The 27,859-nt window shown below is 43.8% G+C and overlaps 1 protein-coding gene across 1 annotated transcript in view; it reads left to right on the top strand.

Moving 5' to 3' along the window:
* The first annotated feature begins 1,263 nt into the window (after positions 1-1,263).
* Positions 1,264-27,859, top strand: part of LOC148036893 (uncharacterized) — a 33,170-nt gene continuing 6,574 nt past the window's right edge. The window contains exons 1-5 of the mRNA XM_087675815.1: positions 1,264-1,885; positions 3,957-4,052; positions 25,805-25,915; positions 26,023-26,332; positions 27,291-27,381. Coding sequence (XP_087531941.1) covers positions 1,511-1,885; positions 3,957-4,052; positions 25,805-25,915; positions 26,023-26,332; positions 27,291-27,381 — 983 coding nt within the window. The 5' untranslated portion in view covers positions 1,264-1,510. The remainder of the gene's footprint in view (positions 1,886-3,956; positions 4,053-25,804; positions 25,916-26,022; positions 26,333-27,290; positions 27,382-27,859) is intronic.

Genomic DNA, 27,859 nt, shown 5'->3' with positions numbered 1-27,859 from the left:
ATACCTACACATTTTTGGACAAAGGAATGGTTTTGTAGAATTTCTTCCATTATTTTGTTGAGAGTTGGGCTTCCTCGCATGCAATTTGTAACTATTAGATTGCACTTTGAGCTATTTGTTTGTATGAGGATGCCTAGGGAGCATGGGAAAACCCTAACTCAAAAATTCACATAAAATAGGACAAGATCTAGTAGAAGAAGCTATTCATGTGTATGCAAACTTTGCTTTCTTGATTTTGCAACCTGTTGCATTGAGAGTAAGAGTAAAGGCGAGGGAATTGAGGGATTGTGAGAGAGTGAGGGACATGGAGTGTGAAGCTCATTGCATGCTATCTTCTTCTCAATTCTATCATGGTGAGTACCTTTGTGAGTGAGAGGATGTGAGAAGGTGAAGGACATGGAATGAGAAGGTATCTTCTTCTCTTTATATCTAGGAGCTCATTATAGGTCCCATCTCTTCATTTGGCTATGAGGAAGTAATATCAGAGGTAAAGGAGCATGTACTTAGATCAGGAACGAGGTGAGCCAATATGTAGATTATAATGAAGGTAAGTAGAGGTAAGTACATTCTTCCATCTTGCATAGATCCATCATGTGAGTAGGCTAGGTGAGAGCTAGTCGTGGATATTGTATACATCGAGCCTCTTGAAATAATAAGAGCACATCCTATGGTCCCAACCTCATGCTCGTAGAGCGTGACATTGACAATGAAATGATAGAGGACCAAAGTAGCACGTGAACAATAAGTTGAGAGGAACCACCCATAAAATTCATATTTTGCAACAGATTGCTTGACTAGAAAGAAAAAAAAACCAAAAGCAACAAAATCTGCATATCTTTGAGCAACACACTTCAAAGAGATTGAGACATGAGCTTTGAATACCCTCTTCCTACTAGTAGTTTGTTTCCCTTCATTTAGCTTACGTTGATCGTTTCTCAGCCTTTGCTTCACATTGGCCACTCCAATTTATGGGTCTTTTGCAACATGCAAGAAGTCTATGTCTAGTGTTGTCATCATGGTGCCGTTTCTTTTCACATCCCTCTCCCTCCTTCCATGGTCTCTTGCCTAGTGTATGAAATTATGAATACAACAGGGAGACGCCACACGCATGAGGAGTTAAATGACTTTAAATGGTAGTAAAAACCTTGAAGCACTTATTGCTTTATAATGCAACATATAATCTACGTTGTGAAAAATATTTACACCAAGCGTTTTGCTTTGTAAGTTTATGTCGTCCGCCACATACTTTGGGCTCACGGAAAAAAACAAAGCACACAGTTAAGGATCTTACCTTGTCAATCACTCTAGGTTTGGGAGGGTTTTGGGTTTAGGACGAGCGAGAGAGAGATTCTCTCTCAGCAGAGTTGAGCTTGAGAGAGAGAGAGAGAAGCCCTCTTGCATCAGAAGTGAGAATGGGCTTCTGTTACCACTCGCCTGTTCGACATTTTCATCTTCTTCACCGAATTTCGTCGAATTTGTGAAAGGGTTGTGCAGTTTGTCATTCGCAGCGATGTATCGTCTGGCTCTGCGGGGAAGGTCCAGGTTTCTCAATGCAGCCATGGCGTCGGCTGCAGTTGGGGCCTCCTCCCTCCTCCTCTACTCACAGTCGCCGGCCTACGCGGAGAAGTCGAGTGCTTCTTCCTTCTTCTTCCCTTACGCCTCCTCTTGGTCGCCTTCACTGGCCTCCTCAGATTCTCTCCTGTTTCCCTCCACTGCACTTGCGACTGCATCCCCTGCCCCTGCTGCTGCCCCTACTCCTCCCGCAGAAGATCCCCGGCCTCGAAATGACTTCCCTCGCACCACTGCGGCTGGTTTTGATCCCGAGGCTCTTGAAAGAGGAGCGAAAGCGCTGCGTGAACTCAACAGCTCAATTCATGCAAAGAAGGTATCTTAATTTGTGACAGACATGAATCTGCATTTACGTTCAACCACTCTTGCCTCGTCCTTAATTCATACACCAGTGCTTGTTCTTTTGCGCTTGCTGCCCATGTGGATGTTCTATGTTGTTTACATATGTATGCGGCTTACATGTGCGTATGAAGGAAAAATTAATGGGAACGAAGCCTTTAGTCACGGAGATGAAAATTGAATGGAAATGAAGCAGTGATACGCAGACACTATGAGCGCAGATACACAAAAGAGAACGAATAAGCAACAATGGAACATTTCATGCGCACTAGCTGGAGCAAGAACAGCGGACATGTGTGTGGAACTGTGTAAACTTTGCAGAAATGGGTGGCTGTCTGAGCAAGGGCCCATGAGTGCCAAGGCATTCGTTTGGGCATCTAGATCGAAAGGGCCACTAAAGTTTTGCATGACCAACTAGAGGGCAGCATGCGTGGAACCTTTGTCACACCTTTTGAAAAATGAGCTCACGAAGGCAATAACAATACGTAGTGTTCTTAATCTTGGAAGCACGTGCCTCATTGTACTAATCCCCAAGGTTAACTAGTGTTCTCAAACTCTCTATGCCATATCTTTGATTACAAGTCCTTGCACATTTTTGTTAGCTCCATTGTACATGTGGACACCTTATCCTATTATGCAATGACCTTGCATCTACGTGTGTGGTGCCCCTTCTGGCCAAAGAGTTGCAGAAGTTTCACATAGGTTGTGAGATCTTTGCATCATTTGTGGTTGCATTGAAAGTCGGATGTTCTTTATAGTTGTCAAATGTGATGAGTACCAAGTGGTTGACTTGCATTCCTTGGGCTTGTATGATTGTGTACGTATTAAGCTAAAAATGATGATGGGCTTAATCTAGTTAGGTAAGCTTGCTCAACTCTACCAAATGAAAACGAAGCCTCTTCCAAGTGCAAGCAGTAACACATTTAACACTTTTTTTTGTGTGGGTGGAAAGGATTGCTACAAGCTCATGACTCTTCAAAAACTGTACACATGGGAGATATTGTGAGCTTTGACCCTTTCTTGATGTGATAGGACTCCAATTATCAAGGCATGATAATTGGTGCCAAAGAAACTAAGTGTATGTGCAATGACATAAGGTATAGTCATTGATGCATCTACATGCTTATCACACTATCATACAATTCCAACCACTCAAACTTTGGAGCACTCAATTGGGTGCCTCCCAATCATTGAAAGAATAAAACCACTCTCACCCAAACTAAGTAGGAGGTTTACACATATAATTAGAACATTGCAATGGAGTTGAGAAGGTATATGAGATGAGTGAGGGTTTATTATTTCCCAACATTTGATGCAATTCCTTCCTAAAAGTGAAGGTCTCTAGGTATACTCTTGCCCTTCACATTGGGAGGGCCAATAATCTTGTGCTCAACAAGGCCCCAGAAGTTGAGGCTATGTTCATTTGTGCCCACTACCAAGTGAGATGAGCAAGACAACCTCAAAATAATGAGTAGGATCATTCTCTAGAAAACTAGGAACAATTTTGTGAAAAAAGACAATTCAAAAAAGGGAAACTAGTGTAGCATGCTTATAGTGTGGGACAATGTCAACTACATAGAGAGGCACCTTCTTGTGCACTCTTCACTTCAGCTAGTGCACGTTCCTTTGTTGCTCTTTGCTCTTTTGTGCATGAATGTTTGAGTGCGCATTTCACTATACCTGCATTGTTGTGCTTCATTCCATGTTGTTTTGTTACCCACAAACACAACCCGTTCATTGAACTATTGGGGTTACATTTTTTGCATAGACAAAACAATTCTGCCTTTCTTTCTAGGAAAGATTATTATTTTGGATTGTAAGTGCCTTGAATAATTAATTTAGGTTAGAAGGATGAAACTACATAGCTATTGTGCTTTGTTAAGAGCATTTAGCAGACACTCCTAGGATTTTTGATTCTTGTGAGTAAATTTTGGTTTGTTTGCTTAATCTGCAATGGAAAATGATGGATCTTGCATCATTGTTAACATTCAAGTTTAAGAAATTGCACTATTTGAATGATGTTAATTATCAGTCATTGAATTGGGCAGGTCTTTGACCTTATGCGCAAACAAGAAGAGACACGTCAATCAGAGGAAAATACTCGGAAAGCGGAGTTCCAAGCTATACAGGCTGAACATGAAGTTGTATGTATTGTTCTTCATTATACATATATATATAAGTGCTTTCAATAGAAAGTGGCTTTGCTTCTTGTCCATGAGCTGTTGACTGTGTACTTTCGAATTGCGGTGGTCTGTTTCTAAACTTTTGCCAGCATGAAAGTATAGTGGAGTTGAAGGATCTGCTATTTAGATCAGCCTTAATTTGCCATGCTTCTGCAATCAAATGCTGTTGATACTTGGTTTGACAGGTATTGTGCATGTATTTCTTGGGAACTTAAGTATCCTGCATATTTTCAATGTTACTATGTTAGTCTTTCTCTAAATGGATAGTAGTAGTTTTTGTTTTAACACACTCAAAGCCTTTAGCTTGCTATTTATTGTGTATGTACTTAGCCTGCACATGCTTAATTTCAAGGCATTCTGTGAAAGAAATGTATCATCCAGTTTCATTTGTAGTGCACAGTGGCATATATTGTCAAGTCTTTATTGCTGTATTTCCAGTAAGAAAATAGGGCTGAAATTAAAACGATCACTGGACTGTGAAAGTTGAGGCAGTTTGAAAGCACAATCACCAGCTTAGATTGTGGTAAGATCTGCGCATGCCCTAGATACAATGCAGTGGTTTGATGCCTTCTCTATTAGTATTCAAGTAGTCTTTAAGAGTTGCAGGGACTCCAAATGTAAGGCGAACTGTAGGAGAAAGCAGTGGGATCCAAGATTGGACTTGAATATCTCTTGATATCCTTCTTTTCCCTATACCTGTTAGTTACACATCAGCTGAAAAATTTAGAAAATTAATATGTACTGTAACTAATAGTAGGGTAAGCAAAGTAAGCATTTCTCTTGTGGGGTATTTGGTGGCTTTAAGTCAGAAAAAAAGAAAGCATTTTCCTAGGTGGTTGCTCTCAAAGAGAGATGTCTTATATGATGGGATGAATGAAATGCCAATTTGGTGTGCTGGATTGCCAAATCAAATAGTCCTCTATTGGAAGAAGATCTAAGCATCCTAAATATCTTGGAAATCTTGCTCTCTCTTTTGTGCAAGCTTTGAGTCTTGTAATATCTCTCATGTACCTTTGAGAGTATGATCTTTATTTATATGTTAGAGTTAGTCTTCAATGTTGGAGTGGTTTGATGCAAGATGCATACAATGCCCTATGAAGTAGTGTATTGAATAGTGATAAGAAGAACTTGGTTGGCCACCTCAATGCTTCTTAATTTGTTGTAATCTGGCATAAAAGCCTATTACTTTGATGCACCATAGTAATGGGGTCAATTGTTGTTTTGAAGAAATGTCTATACCTAATAAGGCAGCCAAGGTACCTCATTAAAGTCCTTTGAGCCCAAGGGTGAGGCTTCCAATTTTGGTTAAGGAGAATCACAAACCCAGAAATTATGCAAGGACACCAAAAGCCAAAAAAAAAGGTTTCATGTTTGAAGTAAAAGCCTTCATATACTCTTGAAACCATAGTTGAGGGAAACTTTGGAATGGGAACGGAAATGGGGATGGGGATGGAAATGAGAACAAGAATTTTGAAAGCGGGCGAAATGGGAACAAGAATGCGACATCATCAAGGGAAGACAAGGATTATGTGATATCCTAGTTAATAAGATTTAAAGACTTATATTAGAAACTTAATGTTAGCAGATATTAGTCAGCTCATGGTGTGAGTCTGTGTGCAGAGGCTGGGCATTTCATGTAGCATTTTATGGCGCATTTTTGTGGCCATTTATGATGTACTTTTAGCATTTATTGTTGGCCGACCAGCATTAAATGCTGGCCGACCTGCATTTTATGCTCCCCACTTTTGTGGCTATTTATAGGGCTCCTCCTCCATAGTCTTTGGTGCTTCAGCCATCAGTGGAGATCCTTCTGGGAGAGAGGAGCCGGTGCTGAGGAGCCCACGCAGCCAGTGACTCACCGTTGTATGCTGCTGTCTCGTGTTCGATATGGATTCCATTTCCCGAGCATACATCTGAGTTCTCATCTGTCTACTGTGTTCATTCTTTCTTCTGTCTTGTGTTTCAGCATTTATTTCAGCATATTCTTTACGCTTCCATTGTTGCACCACTTTTGACATGGTATCAGATTTCAGGCTGCAACCTATTTGTGCTGTGTTTTCTTGCTGATTTCAGGATTTACACCCTTCTTGCTGATCAGCCAGCTGTCCTTCCTGCTGGCGACAGTGTTTCAGCATTTGCGTTTTGCGTTTTTCTGGACAGATTTGCGTTTACTGCTGTTCCACTCTTTGCTGCCCGTGTTTCCTTCATCATACTGCTGGCAACAGTCTTTAGCCCCTGTTTCTTCAGTTTGCAGCCTGCGTTTTTCTGTTTACAGTATTATTTTTGCCTGTTTTTCTGATTATTCAGGCCGTTTTTGCTGTTTTTGGCAGTTTTAACCTGATTTTTTCACTTTGTGCAGCAGTTTTTGGCTTATTTTGGTCAGCCTTTGGGTTATATTGCATGTGAACTCACTATTTTTGGTGTTTTTGGTTGCATTTTGGCTGTGCTCACTCTCCAAACGACCTTCTTTTCTTCTACTTCTCTTTTCTACCTCCTCCAGATGGCCCCTCCGTGCACCTCAAGTGAAGATAAGTTACATGGACCTGATTATCTCACATGGAGTGCTGTCATGAAAGCTTGGTTTGTGCAGAAGCGGCTATGGTACATCGTCTGTGGAGCTCTTGCTCGACCTCTCCGTCCTTTTCCTCTTCCTGAAGACTTTGATGAGGACAACCATGAGGAAGCGGTGCTCACATGGGACTCGGACGATGCCCGTGCTTACTCGGCGTTGCTTCGGTGTATTTCTAAAGCGGTCTTACCGGTGGTTACCTCCTGTAGGACATCTCCTGAAGTATGGCAGAAGTTGCAGCAGATGTATGAGGCACCTTCCACCATGCGGGCTGTCACACTTTATGGCCAGCTCCAGCAGATGAAGTTTGAGCCGAAAGATACTATTCAGTCTTTTCTTCTTCGTGTTACGCAGGTACAGGACCAGCTTCGGCACATGCAATCTGCTCTTCCCGAGGTGCATCTTGTCGGGACGGTTCTCTACAAGCTCCCCCCGGAGTTTGATGGAGTGGCCAATGCTTTGCGAGCGCAGACATCATCGACTCCTGTCAGTTTTACACATATGACCTCGATGCTTCTTGAGCATGAGGCATCCTTGAGATTACAGGGGCGGCTTTCGGCACATTATGGAGGTGAGGCTTATGTAGCTTCAGAGAGGGGTGACGGGAAGAAGAAGTCAAAGGCCCAGTGTTACCATTGTGGCAAGAAGGGACATTTGCGGAAGGACTGCAAGAAGTTAGCGGCTTATAGGAAGGAGCAGAAGACGAAGCGGGATGCTGACTCTACCGATGAGTCCTCTCCTTCATCAGACTCCGACTCCGATCCTCCGACCAAGGAGAAGTCCAAGGCGCGGAAGGGATCCTCTTCTTCGGATCGCGGGAAGGGCTTGGTGGCCCCTTCCTCGGCTGCTTTCTAGTGGTGGTGATGCGGTCATCCCTCACGACTCTCTTGTGCCAGAGAGGGAGTGTGAGCGGGTATTGGTGGGGCTGCAGTGCCTCATCTACATGGTCACATGTTCAGAGACATGTTTGGCAGATTGGCTTTGTATGTCTTGAGTGACATAGGTGACATTACACAGAGAGCTGCTATGAGTCTTCTCTATTTTCCGGTGTTGTTGGTACGATCGACATCGACATCAGATACTCTCCGAGACATCTTGGTGGTGGGCTGGCCACTCACCGCTTGGACATCCATGGTCCTTCTGGTGTTTCTTTGTTGTGTAGTTTATGATTCTCCATCATTGTACTATTTTATTGTATCAGATCACACATGATCTGAGAGAGGGTGTTAGCAGATATTAGTCAGCTCATGGTGTGAGTCTGTGTGCAGAGGCTGGGCATTTTATGTAGCATTTTATGCAGTATTTTATGGCGCATTTTTGTGGCCATTTATGATGTACTTTTAGCATTTATTGCTGGCCGACTAGCATTAAATGTTGGCCGACTTGCATTTTATGCTCCCCACTTTTGTGGCTATTTATAGGGCTCCTCCTCCACAGTCTTTGGTGCTTCAGCCATCAGTGGAGATCCTTCTGGGAGAGAGGAGCCGGTGCTGAGGAGCCCACGCAGCCAGTGACTCACCGTTGTATGCTGCTGTCTCGTGTTCGATATGGATTCCATTTCCCGAGCATACATCTGAGTTCTCATCTATCTACTGTGTTCATTCTTTCTTCTGTCTTGTGTTTCAACATTTATTTCAGCATATTCTTTACGCTTCCATTGCTGCACCACTTCTGACACTTAAATCTATCAATATGCAAGAACTTACAGCTATAAGTTGGAAGATGTTAATGACACTATAAGCTGGAAGAGGTTGTGAGAGAGAGAGAGAGAGAGAGAGAAGAAAGAAAGTTATATTAACGTTTATGAAAGGCCAAGATGGCCTATGAGACCAAAACGTTACATACAAAATGTCTGGGAAACTTTCCAGGTCCCAGTAAAGCTACCATCTAATGCTATGATAAACTAATTGGGTAGGTACCAGGTGGTATATAGGTTGGGTACAATTCATATGTGTTCCAAGTATGGTGTGGAACTACTCATGGAGCTTGGTCATCCTAAAATGTCCCGCATGGGTCTATATAACATTGAGAGGCTGAATGGGTAGGGCAAGGCCCTTCGGTGGCGGCGTAGTATCCTTTGTATCCTCGACATGTGCCTCCTGTGGGGGTGGGGGCCGGTTGGACGTGGGCGCTGGGCTTTACTTCTTGTTGTGGCTATGGCTAAGGTGGCCCCCGCGGCCGGGAGATCAGTGGGGCTGGTGGGGACTGAGGGGTGGGGATGGTAGTTGGCTCTCAGTAGAATTTTGTGAGTAGGCATTGGGCGGCTCCCTGTCTTTGCTCCAAGGTCCGGAGGAGGTGGTCTCTATGGCGCCGTATTTCCAGCAGGAAGAGCCCAAGGCATCTCTGGTCCTTGAAATCCATCACGAGAGAGAGAGAGAGAGAGAGAGAGAGAGAGAGAGAGGGAGGGAGGGAGGGAGGGAGGGAGGGAGAGATTAGATACTCTATTGTTCATAGTCGATAATCATAAGTATTGGTCTTGACTGATGGATTGTAAGTGAAACCAAATCGTGGCCACAATCCTCATTTTAGTTGTTCGCTTTCAACGTTTTCATAGTCAAAATTTTTCTTTTATGAAATGTCATGATGAAAGGGCGGATCCCTTTCTGCTTGTAACAGGTTGTATTGAAATGGCCGATCCAATTTCACTTAATCAACACTCAATACAACACATTTGTGACCTAAAATAGATTATATTTTCTTAGAAGGCCCCAAACTTTCAATTTTTGACCATAAATATTGCATTCTATTCCATGCCGACTTTTTATGTCTGGAAACATTTTCCAAAACGTTTTGGGTTTGGCTTGAAATGCTACATGGCGCTGTTTCAGGATTACAAAATGTCTTAGCCTAGGAAATGCGTGTTAAGAGATTTTGACTCAGTTTTGTTGTTTCAGCCCTTTCTAAGTGCTGTGTCAGATTGTTTTGTGTAACTATGCTTGAAACTTAGAAGTAGAGGCTCTCTAGAATCCTAATATACGTCTTAGTTGCCTTTTCATTAAACTTGAAACTTTGTTAGTGACCACCAAAGAAGAAGAACGTTGTCTATTCAAATTGTAGCCCAACAAGGTCTGTCAAAGTGCAGCGGTGCGGAAGCGTAGGACTGAGAGAGAGAGAACGCAAAGAGGAGAGAGAAAGAGACAGTGGAAGATGAAGATCTGCTGTATACAAAGATATGCAGATATCTACACGGGCGCAGTGCGCTGGACTGCGTGTCTTCACCTCGACGATGCAACCTGCTATTCACCTCAAAGTCCGCTGCAGTCTGCACTGTCTCCTGCTTGCTACTCCATGAGATAACACCTGCACCCAAGGTAAAACAGTAACCTGTAGTAGACGGCCTGTGGTCCACATCACCGCCCAATTCGAGTCGCTCCAACCTGCAAGTACAAGATCTGAACCATCTGTCCCTGCGGGATAATGAATCCCTAAATCAGACGTCTCCCTCAAATACTGAAGTATCCTCTGAGCAGCCTGCCAATGCACCGTCTGAGGTTCACTCATGAACCCTGCCAATGCACCGTCTGAGGTTCACTCATGAACCCTGCCAAGAGCCCAACAGCAAAACAAAGATCAACACGAGTGTTGAGAAGCCAAATCAAGGATCCAATCAACTGACGATAGCGGGAAGCATTTGCCATGGGAGAAGCTGAATGGGAAGAGGCCTTCCAGTTCGGATCCATAGGAGTAGAAAGGGTCCGACAATCCTCCATCGCAAAAGAAACCAAGAGCTCCTGTACATATCTCTGCTGAGAGATGAAGATCCCCCTCTGAGACTGATAAATCTCATGGCGGAAAAAGAAATGGAGTAGACCCAAGTCCGTCATCTCGAATGTCCGATGTAAAGCTGCCTTCGTCTCTTGGACCTTCTGTGCATGATTACCTGTGACAATCAAATCATCAACATATAACACAAAGAGCACACAACCATCCTCGGAAGTGTGAACATAAAGCTGCGGATCAGCCTTAGAATGCCGATATCCCAACTGTGACTGAAGGAACAAATCAATCTTCTCGTTCCATGCATGCGGAGCCTGCTTGAGGCCATACAAGGCCTTCTTCAACCTGTAGACTTTCCCATCTGAAGATCCAAAGCCTGGAGGCTGCTCAACATAGATCTCCTCCTTCAAATCACCATTGAGGAAGGCCGACTTCACATCCAACTGGTAAACAGGCCATCTCCTATGGCCAGCCAAGGCAAGAACAGCTCTAATGGTCGCCATACGAGCAGTGGGGGCAAAAGTATCATGACAATCAATCCCTGGGCGCTGTGCAAAACCTTTAGCAACAAGGCGAGCCTTGTGCTTATCCAAAGAACCATCGCTAAGGTATTTGGTCTTGAAGACCCATTTGACGCCAATCACCTTCTTATTCGGGGGGCGTGGCACGAGTGACCAAGTGCCATTCCTCTCAATAGCCTCCAACTCGGCTTCCATAGCGTTCTTCCATGGTGCGGACTGTAAAGCCTCCTTCACGGAGGTGGGCTCTCGATCCTGCATAACATGGGTCATCAAACATTAATTAGAGCAAACAAGCTCCGTAGTATGTGCCTGGTGTCTCCGTGACCGCCGCGGACCATCCTGCGGTCCCCACTCCTCAGGGACCCCCTCGATCCCTGAATCACGGAGTGTGTCACGGGCCCAACGAGGAGGAGGCCGGACCTCCCCTCGTCGCTCTCCATCAACTGAAGAGTCTGGGATATCCATCGGTGGTAACTCCTCGGGGGTGATTGGTGGAACAGTAGACTCTGTGTCAGAAATAGAATCAGAATCAAAAGGCACGGGCTCCAATGAAACTGTAGTGGGAGCCCAACTCTCCCCTGGATCTCCAAGAACGGGATGCTCCTCACCCGTTGATATGGCCGGAATCTCCACAAACCGCACATCTTGACTAGTGTACACATCCCGCTTGACGGGATCATACAATCGATAGCCTTGGGACTGGGAGCTGTAGCCAACAAATACCTGTCTACGGGAAGCTGCTTCAAATTTATCACGGTGAGCCTTGGGAATGTGAACATAGGCATCGGGCTTAGTCCCAAAGTAAGCCTCAAAAGGTGTCATCCCATCAACGGCCAAAGTGGGGGATCGATTAAGGATGTGGACTGCAGTAGCCACAGCCTCGGCCCACAGAACCTGAGGGGTTCGTCGGTGCTCCATCATGGTGCGCGCCATCTCGATCACACTGCGGTTTTTCCGTTCAAGAATGCCATTTTCTTGAGGAGTGTTGGTATCAGCAAACTCCTGGTGAATACCTTTATCTGCACAAAAACGAGCAAACTCATTAAAAACAAATTCACCACCCTTGTCGGATCGCAAGGTCTTCAATCGCTGGCCTGATTGGTTCTCCTCAAAGAGAAGCCAATCCTTGAAGTGGGAGAAAGCTTCTGACTTCAATGCCAAGAAATAGGCCCATGTCATCCTGCTGTAGTCATCTACGATCAGCATGAAGTACAAGCTCCCACGCAAGGACTCATTCCTCATAGGGCCACATAGATCCGTAGATACAAGCTCCATCGGTGAAGTAGACCGCCGCGAAGCTATGTGGGGAATGGCATCCTTATGCTGCTTCCCACGAATGCAGGAGGCATATGGCTGCTGGCTCACCACTATATCCGACAACCCTCGAACAAGCTGTCCACGTGACGCCCTCCAAAGATAATCATAGTTTAGGTGACCAAACCGAGCATGCCATAACTTTGACTGTGTCTGAGAGGTAAGAAGAAGAGTAGAGAGGGCGGTGGAAGACTTCAATTTATAGATGCCGTTCTCCTCATATCCGGATGATAGAACCTTCCTTGATCCACGATCAGGGACTCGCACCGAATCACTGTCAAACTCCACCAAAAGTCCAAGGGAGCAAATCTTATGAACTGACAGAAGATGATACCCTAAATGTGGTACATGCAAGACCTTGGAGGTATGGGTACCACCACGTCCGTTTGGAATAAGCTGCATCTTACCCCGTCCTGCAATAGACACTGAAGAGCTATCTCCAATGAGAACTTGCCCCCGCGAAGGTCGCAACTAGGCAACACCATCTGATGAAGGAGTCATGTGCCGGGAGGCACCACTGTCAACGATCCACTCTTGAGCCTGGGGAGCCATCATCGCAGCATCAGAAGCATTCGGTGAAGAGTCCTCAATGACAGCTAGATGAAGAAATGTAGCTGATGAGGGTGCAGCCACCGCTCTAGAATCCTTCGTGTCCTTCTTGTTGGTGTCCTTCTTGTCTTTGTCAGGGCAATCCTTCTTCCAATGGCGAGTCTTTCCACAAATATGGCAGGTGGATTCTTTGTCCTTGTCCTTCTTTGACTTGTTATCCCCCTTTTTCTTCTTTTGGTCCTTCCTCTTCTTCTGAGAGGCTTGACCTGTCAGTGCCTCCGACTTGGAAGCATTCTGTCCCTTTAGCTGTTCCTCTTGGTCCAAGACCATAGGAACCAACTCTTCCCACCGAAGAGTAGGCTCTTGCCCCGAAGCAATAAGGGCGGAGTAGAAAGTACCGAATCGTGGCGGCAATTGGGACAATAGTGTGATCGCCATGTCTTCGGAGGAAATCGGCTTCCCCGCATTCTAAACCTGCATCTGAAGCTTTCTTAGCTTGTTGATGTGCTCCCGCAACAAAGAAGACTTATTCATGGACAAGGTCTGCATCTGAACCTCCAAAGAAACCCGCTTCATTAGGGTCATCCGGTTATACATCTGATCAAGCTCCAGCCATATCTCCCGAGCCACCGTCAAGTGCTCGATGTGAGCTACCACGGCTGTAGTACAAGATAGAAAAAGAAAGGAACGAATCCTGGCATTCAGTTTGTCCCAATGAGACTGAGCCTTGGCCAACTCCGCACGAGCATCGGAAGAGAGTTTGGACTCATCTCTCACCGAGGGCCGGTCGATCTCCTCTTGTACAAGCTCCGCCAAATCATAGGACTCAAGGATGGCCAACATCATGACGCGCCAGATGCATAGTTGTCGCAATCAAGCTTCTGATCTGCGGGAAGAGTCGGTAAGACAGGCACGTTCCGGTCCATAATCATCTGGAACTCCAAGTCAATCTCTGTAGACATCTTCACCTGTAATGCCTTCACAATCGCAAAAGCAGCCCCCTCTGACTGTGATAACTCAGCCTGCTAGGGCTCTTCCGCGTCCTGAAACTTCTTCACCCGCCGGAGGCGATGAAAAAGCAAAACCTGCACTTGAAAGATGAAAACTCAAACTTCCTCCTCGTCAAACAGCGGTAAACAGCAGCAAATCCACCACCTGGACTCCTTTCCTGCGCGCCCACGCTCGCTTTAGCCTTGTTCCGAGGTGCAGCCCTCCTGCTTGCCCTCAAACGCTGAAAACGCAACCTTGTGTCGCGATAGAAACTCCTCTTCAGGTTGATTCTACACTCAGTCAGCCCTTCAACACTGCTCTGATACCATGTCAAAGTGCAGCGGTGCGGAAGCATAGGACTGAGAGAGAGAGAACGCAGAGAGAGGAGAGAGAAAGAGACAGTGGAAGATGAAGATCTGCAGTATAAAGTGTGCTGTATACAAAGATATGCAGATATGTACACGGGCGCAGTGCGCTGGACTGCGTGTCTTCACCTCGACGATGCAACCTGCTGTTCACCTCGAAGTCCGCTGCAGTTTGCACTGTCTCCTGTCAGAAATCTGCGAACAGAGACGGAATCTGCGCGTGCCACCAGTCTGTAATCTGCGAGTAGAAAAGTGCGGGAGACTGCTGAAAACCTCGGCTATAAATAGCCAGGAAACAGGGCGCCAGAAAAGACCTGCCGGCTGCATTTAAGGCTGCATTAAATGCAGCCGACTGACAGGACAGGTCGGACTGCCACATGGCAGTCCGACTGTGCAGTCCGACTGCACCTGGACAGAAACTGTCCGACTGCATCTGGACAGGGTCTCTGACTGCTAACAAGGTCTCTTTCGTACTACTATTGTCCAATCCTACACCACATTATACATGTAACCTCCACTTCACCAGACAAATAAACAAACTTCTTTGTGGTCATCCCTTCCTTTTGCTAAAGTCTAGTATGCATGGCTTTGCCTAGGAAGAACTTTCCTACACTTAAAAGCATGATTTGTTGAAAGTTGGTGCTTTTGAATGCAAAGGAAATCTATGGCTCCTTCAACCAAGGGATAACGTAGGCCTTGATAAGGCTGTTGGAGTGTCCAACACTAGGTACATTGAGACAGTAAAAAAAGCTTACTTGCAAATATCCATATGAACAAGGCTTGAGTGCACATTGTGCCTCAATTGAAAGAAATTCATCTTTGATAAAATACTTTTATATTGTCTTTTTCTTTATAGCCAAAATTTTGGCCTCCAAGTTGCGTAGACTTAATGAGCTGCGTGGTCTATCTTGAGTGGTTGCCAAATTGCCAAGAGAGGATCTATTTAACAACCCTTTATCACAAAAAGATAGTACTCAATTGAATATGACAAAATATCGACCTTAAAGATGCTATTAAGAGTATCAACTTCTTTGTTAGTTGCATTCTTATTGTAGCATATCTAAAATTGAATTTTAAGGTGAATTTCTCACACTTTGCCATACCTTTTTGATAGACAGCTTGATCATGCTGAATATAAGGATTCGGGAAGTGGTCCTGCATAATACAGGGAATGGGTTAGGTCTCATAGGTCTCACATAAGTGAGAACATCGAGTTTAAGTGCATGAATGACTACTGAGGCTTTTATTGCTTGGATGAGGTTTAGACAATCGATGGCCCAATGTGTTTTCTCTTGCTTTGGAGACCTTGTGAATTGTGTGCACGCGATATGGAAGCAATCAATGTGTATGTGTGTGGGGGGGGGGGGGGGGGGGAGGACAAGGGGGAAGGGAGGGAGGGAGAAGAAGAAGAACGGGAAGGAGGAGGAGAAATGATGGAGGAAACAAGACTAGACTAGATGTAGTAATGGGCTGAGTACAAGCAGCCCCTATACGAAGGCCAAAGCATGTTTGTAAGTGTTGAGCTAAGAAATGCATTCCGTGTTGATTAGCCTCTTAAACAGCTCTAAAACATGCTTATTTAATGAAAAATGCAAAATTGATGTGCGGGTCGAGAGTTTTTGTGAAACCCTATTTTGGGAGGGTCCATCCACATCTATAAATAGACAAGCTGTCCCCATTCAATCTTCATCCTTTTTGTGCAGGTTTTCCATGCTCATGTGAAGATTTTTGCAATCAGCCTTCTTCACATGGCTATCCAACTTTTGTGACTATTGCCACCACCATGTGGCTATCTAGCCTTTGTTGCTTGCTGTTTTTGGCCCTAGACAGCCATTGCCAACCCTAGTCAACATCTCTTTTGCTGTGTTTTGGCAGTTTCAGCCATCATTAGCATCCTCGTGTATCTCCATTGCTGTTGATAGGCATCGTACCGCTTCCGGTGATCTGTGTTATGGTCTTCTATACCCTTTGACACACTCCGAATGGTGGTTACAATACTTGGGATGTGTCTTTAGTGGATGTCACACTTTAATACTCATCGCTTTGCCCTTGAGTATTTTGTATACTCTTACATTCATTCATTGCATTGATTCATTCACTTCAGAGTTCTCCTTCTCTCTTCGTTTTTGTGTTTTTGCATTTTGGAGTTTTGCATTTAGGGTTTGAGTTTTGTATGTTATTGTTTGTGTCTTTGTGTTTCTGTTGTGGTCATAGACTCTGTGTTTCCTTAGTGCAAACCATAGCAATTTCTTCACATGGCCAGTGGTTTTGTAAAGAGTATCTTGCGAATATTGTGGAGTGCTAGATTTTGTGCGAGGTATACTAATGACTCATAATTGAATAATATTTAATTATGGATAATGTTGGAAAAACCATTTGGAAAGGCTGCCACTTGTAAAAAATGCCCATGCAAGACTGAAAAACGTCTTTAGAGGCTGGAGAGAGGCATTTTTAGTGCATTCAGCCTGCAAGGGAGAGCGAGGAGATGCTACTGGTCTGATTTGCCTCCATTGGAGGACCTTCTGAGCAGCCAAGGACAGGAGAAGACCAATCAACAGTAGGTGACATCATCTACAGGCTGTTGAGGCAGGGCAACAGCAGTAAATGACTGATTTTCTTCAGTTCTTTGTATCTACAAGCTGTTGTGGCAGGGCAGCAGCTGCATTTGACTGATTTTCAGTCATTCTTCGCGATAAAACTTTGAATTTTCTCTCTTTATAGGTTTCTTTCTCATCTCCTAGCCATTTCACAGCCTTGCTCCAAAGATCTCAGCATTTGGACCCATGGAGGTTGAGAAATTGCAAATTTCTGTGCTGTAAACCCTATTTTACAGTAGACATTAGGGTTTAGTAGCAGTCTCAGGAAGCGTGCCAAAAATTGAAAGCTCCAAGACTTGGATTCAACATGGCTGAAGGTGAATTTCAACTAAATTTAGGTGGAGGACTAGCCAACCATTGAATTTGGGGCATTTTCATCATCTATGAAGTGTGTGAAGACCAATTAAGTGTCTGAATCAAGGGGCAAAATAGATTAAAGACTTGTTAGTTACTTCGGATAGCAAGGGGAGTTTGGATCGTGAAGGGGATCGGGAGAATCCCATTGAAAATCAATTTTTTCTTCAATAAAGTTAAAGAAATACTGAAAGGGGTGCCAATTTTGGGGCCAATTGGGTGTGCATTGTCCAAGATCAGTAGGTAAATTTGCATTTACAGATTGCACTAATTGTTTGCTGTTGTAATTAAGTTGTAATCAGGGATTTACCACCCATCCACAGAAGGAGGGCTGGTTACAACCTCCATTTTTGTTTCTTGCACATTCTTATTCTTTGTTTCATACTTAGACTTTTCTACACCTTCACATCATGGTGCATCGTTAGGGGTGATGCCACCCTTTAAAACTGTACCCTCTACTTATCCTCAAGCCTCTTTGCACCAGGGCTCCTTGTTACTGGGCATTTCACTCTTTACCACAGTTCTCTCCACCCCAAAAGACGGAGGGGATATAGAAGGGGTAGAGATACTCTTTGAAGGAGTAGAGAAACCCGTTAGTGGTGGTAGGGAAGCCGAAGTAGGAGGAGAAGAAGGAGGTGGTGGTGGAGGGGGAGGAGTTGATGACGAAGGAGGGGTGCGGAGAGGTAACTTGGGGGTAAGGAGAGCTATAAAGGGTGTGGAAGGGGCAATCGATGACAAAGAATCACCTGCACTATAACCATCAATCGAATCCGCAGAGGCCATAGCCTTGTCGAAGATCACATCCTTGTTCACCTCAATCTTCCGTGTCGTAGGATCATAAAGTCAATATCCCTTTGTGGTAGTGTTGTACCCCATGAAGATGAGCTTAGAGTCGAGCTAGTCTTCCTCTTCTCCTTGTCCACATGGACAAATGTATTGTACTCAAAGATGTGAAAGTGAGACACAGAAGGCTTTCGTCCAAAGAAAGCCTTATATGGAGTCATGTCTTGCAAAGCTGAAGTAGGAGAATGGTTGTGGATGTAAACCGTAGTCGCCACCACCTCACCCCATAGGGAATGAGATAATCCTCGATGCTCCACGAGCCATCTCTAGCATGGTACGATTCATATGCTCCACTACACCATTATTGGATGGTGTGTTCAGATGGGTATACTCCACTCAAATACCGTGATCCCTACATGAGAAAAGAGGTGAAAAGTAAACTCTCCATCATGATTGGCTCGGACACCATGAACTTTGAAGGTTTTCTACTTCTAAGCAAACACCTTCCACTTGCAGAAACGGAAGTGCGTGTGGCTCTTGTACTCCAAGAAGTGCGGCCACACATAACGACTAAAGTCATCAACAATCAACATCAAGTACTTGGCCTTACTAAGAGAGGTTGTATTCATAGGTTCGCAAAGGTTAGTGTGAACCAACTCGAGTGGTGTAGAAGCTCTCTGAGTGGCAACCTGTGGATGTGGCTGTCAATGCTGCTTGCCCCTCAAGCAGCTAGGCCAAAGGGTATGAACAAGAGGGAAATCTAGAAGTCCCTCCACCATCTTCCTTTGAGAAGCCTATCGGATTGCATCCATGTACAAATGACCATACCAAGCATGCCAAAGTAGCCCAAGCTCGTGGAAGACCTTGCGGCTAAGGTTGTGAGACTATAAAGACCACCCTCTTGTGTGCTTGTCCAAAGAGCTGCGCCATTAGACTCATATTTTCCACTGTAACTGCATCTTTGGTGAAGACCACACATGCATCTAGCTAGATAACAGACAAAAGGTTAAAGCCCAAATCAAGTATATAAAGAACTTTGGTAGAGGAAGACTGCCTTTTGGGTAATAGGGGAATGGTCCCCACTCCAGGAACTGGAACCGTAGAGTTGTCACCAATGGTGATGGTGCCCCCCTTTGGAACTGAAGTCTTGAAGCCAATCCTGTTGTAAGGTCATGTGAGAAGAAGCTCCACTATCCACGAGCCATGGCTTCTCTTGAGTGGAAGAAGCCAGGGCTGTATCTTGCCTGGCAAAGACATGCACGAAGAGAGACTTTGTCGTGGCAGGTGCGGCTTTTGAATCCTTCGAATCCTTTGCCTTTGGCTTCAAACGGGGCTACTCCTGCTAGCACTTCTCAGGGTGAGTGCCCTTTCCACAGTGTGGGCACTTGGGTTGCTTTTCCTTTTTGTCCTTGCCCTTCTGCTTCTTTTCCTTGGCCTTCACCTTCTTCTTCTTCCCGCCATTGGTACTTGCAATAAAAGCCTTGGAGGAGCTAGAACCATTGGTCCCTACCTCTTTGAGTCGCTTGTCTCGCTCGTCATGCTCCAAGTCAAGCCATGAAAGCTCCTGCCATCAAAGTCTCTCGCGGGTCCTGGATGTGATGGAATTGGCGTAGAAAATGTCGAACCTAGGAGATGGTAGTTGCATCAATAGGATCATAGCCATATCCTTGGAGAATATCTTTTGTTCAAGAGAGGCAAGCTTGCCTCTCATGTCCTCCATCTTTGTGATGTGCTCCTTCATAGAAGGAGAGTCATCAAGATTGAGCATCCGCAACTTCTCAAGGGAAATCTTGTGGGCAAAGGTCTTGTGTTGATATAAAGGCTTATAAAGACGAAAGCTTGCACCACACCTCTCTTGCGGTCTTCAATATGCAAATGTGAACTAGGATAGAGACTTGAATTAAAGCTAGCCTTCCTCCTCGGATAGGGTGGTAAATATCCTGATCAAGCACTATTTACAACAAGTAACAAATTTACAAAAGTGAAATGTACACTTTACTATATAATCTTGGACATTGGACATCCTTGTTGGCCCCAAAAGTGGTGCCCCTTTCGATATTTATTTAACTTATTGAAGAAGAAGTCGATGTACAATGGATTCTCTCAATCCCTTTCAGTATTCCAACTCCCGTTGTTGTTTAAAATAACTAGTAAGTCTTCAATCTGATTGGCCCCTTGATTCAGGTAATCAATTGGCTTTCACTTGCTTTGATGGAGATGGAAAATGCCCCAAATTCATTGATTTATTGGTCTCTCCATGTGAATTTGATTGATAACAACTTCAGTTCTATTGAATCCAAGTCTTGGATCTTCCAAATTTTGGCACGCTTCTTGAGGCTGTTGCTAAACCCTACTTTTTGTTGTAGATTAGTGCCTACATCAAAGAAATCTGAAATTTCTCAGTCTCTGGTGATCTCAATGCCGTAATCTTCTAAGCAAGGCTGTAGAAAGGTTGGGAGATGAGAGAGAATATTGAGGAGAGAAAATTCAGGCTTTCTTCGCGAAGAATTGAAGAAAATCTGTCATTTATTGTTATTGCCCTCTCTCAACAGCTTGTAGAGGCAAAGAACTGAAGAAAATCAGTCATTTACTGCTGTTGCCCTGTCTCAACAGCCTGTAGATGCTGTCACCTGTTGTTGATTGGTCTTCTCCTACCCTTGGCTGCCTCAGAAGGTCCTCCAATGGCTGCAAATCAGACCAGCAACATCTCCTCTCTCTCTCTTGTAGGCTGAATACACTAAAAATACCTCTCTCTAGCCTCTAAAGACGTTTTTCAATCTTATATGGGCATTTTTGACAAGTGGCAATATTCCCAAATGGTTTTTCTAGCATTATCCATAATTAAATATTAAATTTCAGTCTTTAAATATTGGACATTAATCTAATAATTATGGTGGTGCCTTGAAAAATAATTTGAATGGCCAATAATTAAATTGGCTAGGCATCTTCCATTCCCGAGTGTCTTTGCGTCATCTTTGACATCAGATTGACATTAGGTATCATTAAACGCTACTTCTCTAGTATCACCAACTGACACTTATGGCCAAATGAATGACCCAGGCCAACAACTCGCACTAGATACCACCAAGTACCTGTGTGGCATAACTTATAACAACCTTTGCCTTTGACATCCCGTGATTTTTTGGGGTCTTGGGGTCGTAAATTTACTATAATCCTAGTTACACCTCACATGTGCAACATTTATTTAATCGTGTGATTAAAAATTAATCCACATGTTAAGTGAGGTTTCAAAAATACATGTCCTCATGACATGAACACTCATAAACAAAAAGGATTGACTTGAGAGTGAGCCGATCCCACAAGGCAGCATAGTCCAATGAGATACCATTAGTTGGATCTTCACGAGGGTGAGGAATAGACTCGGACACGAGCTCCCAAAGATAAAAGGTGTCGAGGATGCACTCCACCTTGCAAGACAACAATGTTTAGTTGGCACCATTGAGTTTTTCTTCTTTGGGTAAGGAAGGGAGAACATAAACTTGAGTAGAGGGTATTGGAGAAGGCATCTTCACATCAAACGGAGCCTTTAGTTCAAATGGGGCCCATTGTGAAAGATGAGTAGAAGAGGGATGGGTTCTAGAAGACTCCTCTCGTTGAAACTCCTGATAATCATGTCTTTGCTCAGAGGAGTGTCGAGAGTGGAGCTCCTCTTTTGAGTCATCAAAGCTTGCAAATTGGTAAGACATCTTTCAAGTTTGCAATCACCCAACAAACTGCGTGTTGATAGAAATAGTGCGAATGTTGGAAGGAAGGCAATAAGCTCTATAGAAGGTGTAGTGTGCCACCTGAACAAGGAAATATTGTCGTTTGCAGCTACAAAAGATGCCGCTGCCTCTAAATGACGACGATTGGCAAATGTAGACCCACCAAATGCTGCTGCCTCCCCCATAGATAGCTGCATTTGCAGCAAATGCAAGGCTGAATGGCTGCATTTGATGGCTGGGCTGCTCCTCGGCAATAGATCTCGATTGTGCACTCTCACTTAGGCAATGATACCATGTGAGTGCGCAATGGAAGGAGGAACACGAACATAGAGAGAGAAAGCAGAAAATGAAGGAAGAAATACTACACCGACTGAAGATGAATGTTGAATACAATGATGTGGACTGATCAGTCAGTGCATGCAGCCCAAGGTGTAGTGAGGGTACCAAATCAGGCTGAGATGATAGCAGCACCAAGTCGGAGAGTGTCTGGGAGTTAGAGTGTGCTGAAATCTGCAAGAAGAAGTGATCAGCCAATTGTGGGCTGTGGCTATATATAGCCAAACTCCTCTAAAATTGGCCGACTTCTGAAAAGGCCTCTAAATCTGGCTGACCTGCTGAAATAGGTAATATATCTGCAGTAAATGCAGTCCGACTGTATAGAAAAAATGGGAAAATAATGACAAAATATCCCCAGCAGTGGTATAGCAAGTAGGCATTGTTAGGGGGTGGAATCCAACTGATAGAGAGGCCTAAAATGGAGGAAATGCATAGAAGTGCACAACTTGTCGGAGCTCAAATGTCTCCGTTAGACTCTGACAGGAGCTCACAACTAGGAGATGATAGATTGCCATGACTAAATAGGGCCGGTTAACAGCACATTGCCACATAATCATTTTGCTTATTCGGCATATATTTGGGTCCATCAACATGTGTCCATGGCATCACACTCTTCAAACTATCCCCTAGTGGTCATCTTAGGACACCAACCTGATACATTCTTGGTCAAAAAGGGTCGACACCTAGACATCAAACTCTCCATAATCAAAACTGAACACACATGCATGATCTTTGGTGTTTGGTGCTATCACAAGCAACTTAGTGATGATACACTTGTTTTCATTGCCAAGATATTAAGGCTCAAATCTTTATATTGATCATGATCCTTGCACCAACACCCAAACCCTTGAACTCCTTCAATAGAGATTTGCGGATCCTTGCTAGTCATGGGAGAAAATCTTGGAACTTTGTCCTACAAAATACAAACACTCCTAGCTACTCCAACCATTCAAAGGTGTCTTGCCAAAAGTTACAAAATCAGTTCTTCCTTTGCCTTAGGTGGCTTGTCCATGTGGCACCTCTTTGACCCTAGTCCAGTTCAGGCTCTAAAGAAAAAGCCCTCCAATGGTCGTCTATGGTGATTCTTCTGATCTCGGCGGTCTTTGTGTCTCCTAGTCTACGTGGCCTTGACAAGCATACCTATTAGCCATCTTGATCCTTGAAAACCTGCAAAAAACACTTCTTTTGCTGATGACAACTGCTGAACGGGTTCATTTTGGTGTTTGGTGACTGCTGTTGATGATGGCAGCTGTGATTTGATGATGATGGTCTGCAGTTGACGGTGCCAGCCTGTGATTTGGTGATGACAGCTGCAGCACCTGAAACCAGCCTTCCTTCTTGGAATGGGTGGTGATAACCTGATTTAAGAGTTAATTACAGCAATAAATAAATGCACATAAAATGAAATACACACTTTACCATAATATTCTTGGACAGTAGACACCTTGTTGGCCCTAAAATTGGTGCCCCTTGCGGTATTTCTTTAGCTTTCATTCAATTGGAAGGAGTACAACTTGAGATTCTTCAATCTCCTCCTAATAACCAATTGCTCTTACTGTCATAAATGTTCAGCAAGCCTTTTGGGTCATTTGCCCCTTGTTTCACCCAGGATTTCTTCTCCAATTTGACCCTTGGCTGGCCAAATGCTGCCCCAAATCAATTCGGGATGGGTTGGCTCCTGAAATCCCTTGATAATCTTCAATTATCAGCTGCTGATTTCAGCCCCTTGAGCCTTCAATCTCTGGCACAGATCCCAAGGTGGCTGCTAAGCCCTAATTTCTGCTGTGAATTAGGGTTTATTGCAGAAATTATAGATCAGCCCACCAAAAATGGTTGAGATCTCCTCCAAATGGCTGAGAATGGCTGAGCATAGGTTGAAGGAGATGAGAGAATGCTGTAGAGAGAGAAAATTTTGAGATTTGTTGCGAAGAACTAATCAAAATTAGTTGCTGCCCTGCTGTACCAGCCCCAAACGGATGCACCAACAACAATAGGAGCATTAGAGACTGTGATCTTTAGGAGAAAGTGCATCAGCAGTAATTGTCAGCTTCCCAAGGTCAAGAATATGCAATGGTCTCCAATGGTTGGGAATTGGCTCCAAAAGCTGGCAACAACAGTCCAATACCTCTTTCCAACAGCTCCAAAATGAAAAAACGAGATTTCCCTCTCCCTTCAGCCCTATTTAGCCTTTCCCCCACTTGCATGGGAAATTTTTGCCAAGTGGCAGCTTTCGTAATCCACTTTCAACAATTTCCAGCCATTTAATTAATTTTCAGAATTAATTAATTCAGCCCTTAATCCATACCTAGAAAATTGACCTTGCCCATCCAAAAATTAATTGGCTAGGCCATTTGCAACCCAAAGTGGTCCCATGCATTAATTGACCCTTGGACAAGCATTGATGCCTAGTCCCTAGTGTCACCACTAACATTTAATGGCCAATTAATGGTCCTAGGGGCAAATTGACACCAAAATTCACCTAGAATCTAACAAGTGTAACTTGTTGCAACTTTTGCCTTCGACACCCATCTTTTTCACAGGGTCCTTCGGTCTTCAACTGTGAGAAAGTAGCTTGCACCTCACATGTGCATCTTTTAATTGCACATTTGATTACCTTTAATCAAATGTCAATTAAACATAAGCAAAGCATCAAATTTTCACGTCCTCGTGACAGCACCTCCAATTTGATGTCTGGCTGAGTGAAGGGTAAATATAGCACTTGGAATTTAAACTCAGAAGTTGGAATGTCTCAATGTGTACAACACATGGTGATGATACCATGTGATTTTGTGGTATGAAAGGAATCACTACCTGAGAGAGAGAGAGAGAGAGAGAGAGAGAGAGAGAGAGAGAGAGAGAGAGCAACACAAGAATGATGAAGGAATCGAGATTGAACTGTACGCAATGATGAGCTAAGTAGAAGCAGCCCATGTACAAATGCGGTAGCATGTCAGGGAGGGCATTGGAATGAGTGGTAGATGATGAAGACTAGAGGCGATGATGAGGGCAAAAGCTGGATTAGGAGGAGAGCCAGCTGCGCAGAGCATGCTGAATATGGCTGGCTGCTGACCAAAATGGGCTGATCTGCTGCCACCTGGGTGAAATTGAAAGTGATTTCATGTACTAATCAAATCAAAGAATATGCCATTTGAACACTAATTGCATGTTTTTGGTGCTAATGATGGTGTTGTCATACTACATGATCGTGCAAGAACTTGCACTTGGATTGTTTTCATACCATGATGGGCTTTCTTGCATGTTTCCAGCTCACCTTATTTTAGTTTTTAGTGGCTCTTAATTGACTCTGACAACTTATCAGAATTGCTTTGTTATCTGGCCTATGACTTGATGATCCTTCCTCTTTCATTGTTTTGATGTGTCCTGCTTACGGCTTAGTGGCCTCCCATGGTGAAGGCACCTGCTTCTACTATCTCTTGAGTCTTAGCTACATAATATCTTCTAAGGTTGGACTGCATGACAAGGATGTGAGGTATCACAGTTTTTGGTTGCACGGAGTACAAAAACTGCTTAAATGTCTTGAGGTTTAAAGAGCTAAACCACACTTTTCTTCAGAACACGTTTTTGGTCTACAAGGGACATGACTAATTTTTCTTGTGCTTGCTGGCTTCAATTTTTGAGAGAGGGTTTTGGTTGCTTGGAGATTTGGTATCTCTTGCAGGATATATAGTTATCGGAAGGAACCACCTTTTACCATAACTAATACCTTTCATTTTGTTGATTTAAATGAGGCAATAGCATGTTTTTGCTTAGATGATTCTGTGGAAGACGCCTGCATTACAGTTGGGTGCCACTCTGTTAGTGATGCCCTGTTCAGCTACTGCTAAGTGGTTTAAAATGGGAAGTATTGAGTTGAGTATTGGTTTGCTTGTCAGAGGAAACAACAAGTAATGTATGAAGAACAGAAAAAACTAGTCCAACAGCAGGCACAGACTAAGGCTCAAATGGCACGCTATGAAGATGAACTTGCAAGAAAGAGAATGCAGGTGCACTGGCTCTAACTACTCTGAAACTGGCAGACCCTGTGTTGCATGGTTTTTCTCAAGGTAATGTTTGCTATAGTTTAATCATCTTTCAAATGACAATTCTGCAGGCAGAGCATGAAGCCCAAAGAGTCAGGAATAGTGAGCTTGTTAAAATGCAAGAAGAGTCTTCTGTTCGGCAAGAGCAACTCCGTCGACAAACTGAAGAGCAAATTCAGGCTCAGCGTAGACAGACAGAAAGAGAAAGGGCAGATATAGAAAGGGAAACCATCAGAGTAAGAGTTATGGCTGAGGCTGAAGGACGAGCACATGAAGCTAAGCTGGCTGAAGATGTCAACAGAAGAATGCTTGTGGAGCGAGCCGCTTTGGAAAAGGACAAGTGGATGGCTGCAATCAATACTACATTTGGTCATATAGGAGGTAATTATCTGGATGCTTGAGTGTGTCCAAATTTGCAGCAGACAATGTTTGATACATCAACATTAACAATGAATTAGCCTGGTCAGGATGTAAGCTTAATCTCAATGGAATTCTGTTGTGCAGTCTAAAATGTCTCGAACACACTGCTGCAGAACAGTCAATCCTTCACTTTGCTTTTTAATAGTCATGTTTATGCATGCATGCTGTGCCACGGCTTATTTCATTTCCTCACTCAATTATTAATGGCATGCAGGCAGATCATTACGATGTTGCACTTTGGTTAGACAATTTGTAACCTACATGCTTGAATGTTTTCCATGGAGTTATTCTTTCCTAATAACAAATGACTTGCTGCATGCATATGTCTTGCCTCTACTCAAGCATGAGGAAGGCCTTTAGGGTTTAAGTAGGAAAAACTTGAATCAGGAACAAGCAGTTGATATCATGCGTGTTTGCTTGGTTGAAGCTAGCTTACTCTACTTTGCATTCGGAAGTAAGTAGTTGGTATCATACTTGTATCATTGGTTGTCATTCTTGGCATATCATATGCATGTGATATGGGCCAAGCATACTTGGCAATATTTAAGTCTTAAAGCATGTGGGTGTGGGGGAAAAGGTTCGATTAAAGATCCCTATGGTCTTTTGTTGCACAGCCTCATATTACCTAAACTCTTATGTTTTCTTAAACCATTAAACACATTTTCCCTAATTTCTCTTAAGAGATCAAGGAAAATACTAGGAATCATATGATTCAGGCTTGGGTTTTTAATAATACTTTGAAATATATACAGGACCTATGAAAACACATGGGAAAGCCCAGGATAGGTATGCTGGTGCTTATCTTGCTTGAACTTGAGCAATGCTATGATGTTAACAAACTTGTAAGTTGAGACATAAGGCATATTAAGCAGTATGATGGTCAGAAGTACTGATTGAAAGTTTTTATGTACAATGTCAGGTGGCTTGAGGGCCATTCTTACTGATCGTGACAAATTAGTAGTTGCAGTTGGTGGACTGACTGCACTTGCTGCTGGAGTGTATACAACAAGGTATTGCTTTTGTTTTGGTGTTAAGATATGCTGCTGATGTCTGAGTCGTGGGCAAGGTTGTTATTTGTTTGAAGTCATATGATTTATAGTATAGATGGCAGCAGCAAGATTTGATGTAATGGTACAAGGTGAAACCATAATCTGTCAGCTGGGGCTTCAGAGTGATGTGTTTCCTTCTCATAAACTGGTAAACAGCATTATAGCCAACCAAATAACTTGAATAGAACTGAGCAGAGAAAAAAAAAGAACATTACATTGAGCTCTAATACATTTCCCTGCCCTCTTGCTTTTCCCAGATCAAGGAGATATTTTTATCTTTTATAATGCCAATGTTGACTGGTCCAATTGGGCAGCAGCTCTCAACAAAAGATGGGGGGAAAAAGGAGACTGGTGGGTTTTTCCAATAGAACTCCCCATCTCCAAAAAAGATTAAGGGCCTAGCTCCCATATGAAAACTCTTAGAGTCTCCCTGAAGTGT

Source organism: Lygodium microphyllum, chromosome 4 (genome assembly GCF_053477565.2).
Source record: "Lygodium microphyllum isolate KBCC chromosome 4, Lygodium_microphyllum_v1.1.10, whole genome shotgun sequence".
Lineage (NCBI taxonomy): Eukaryota > Viridiplantae > Streptophyta > Polypodiopsida > Schizaeales > Lygodiaceae > Lygodium > Lygodium microphyllum.
This window is presented reverse-complemented; position numbering and strand designations above follow the sequence as displayed.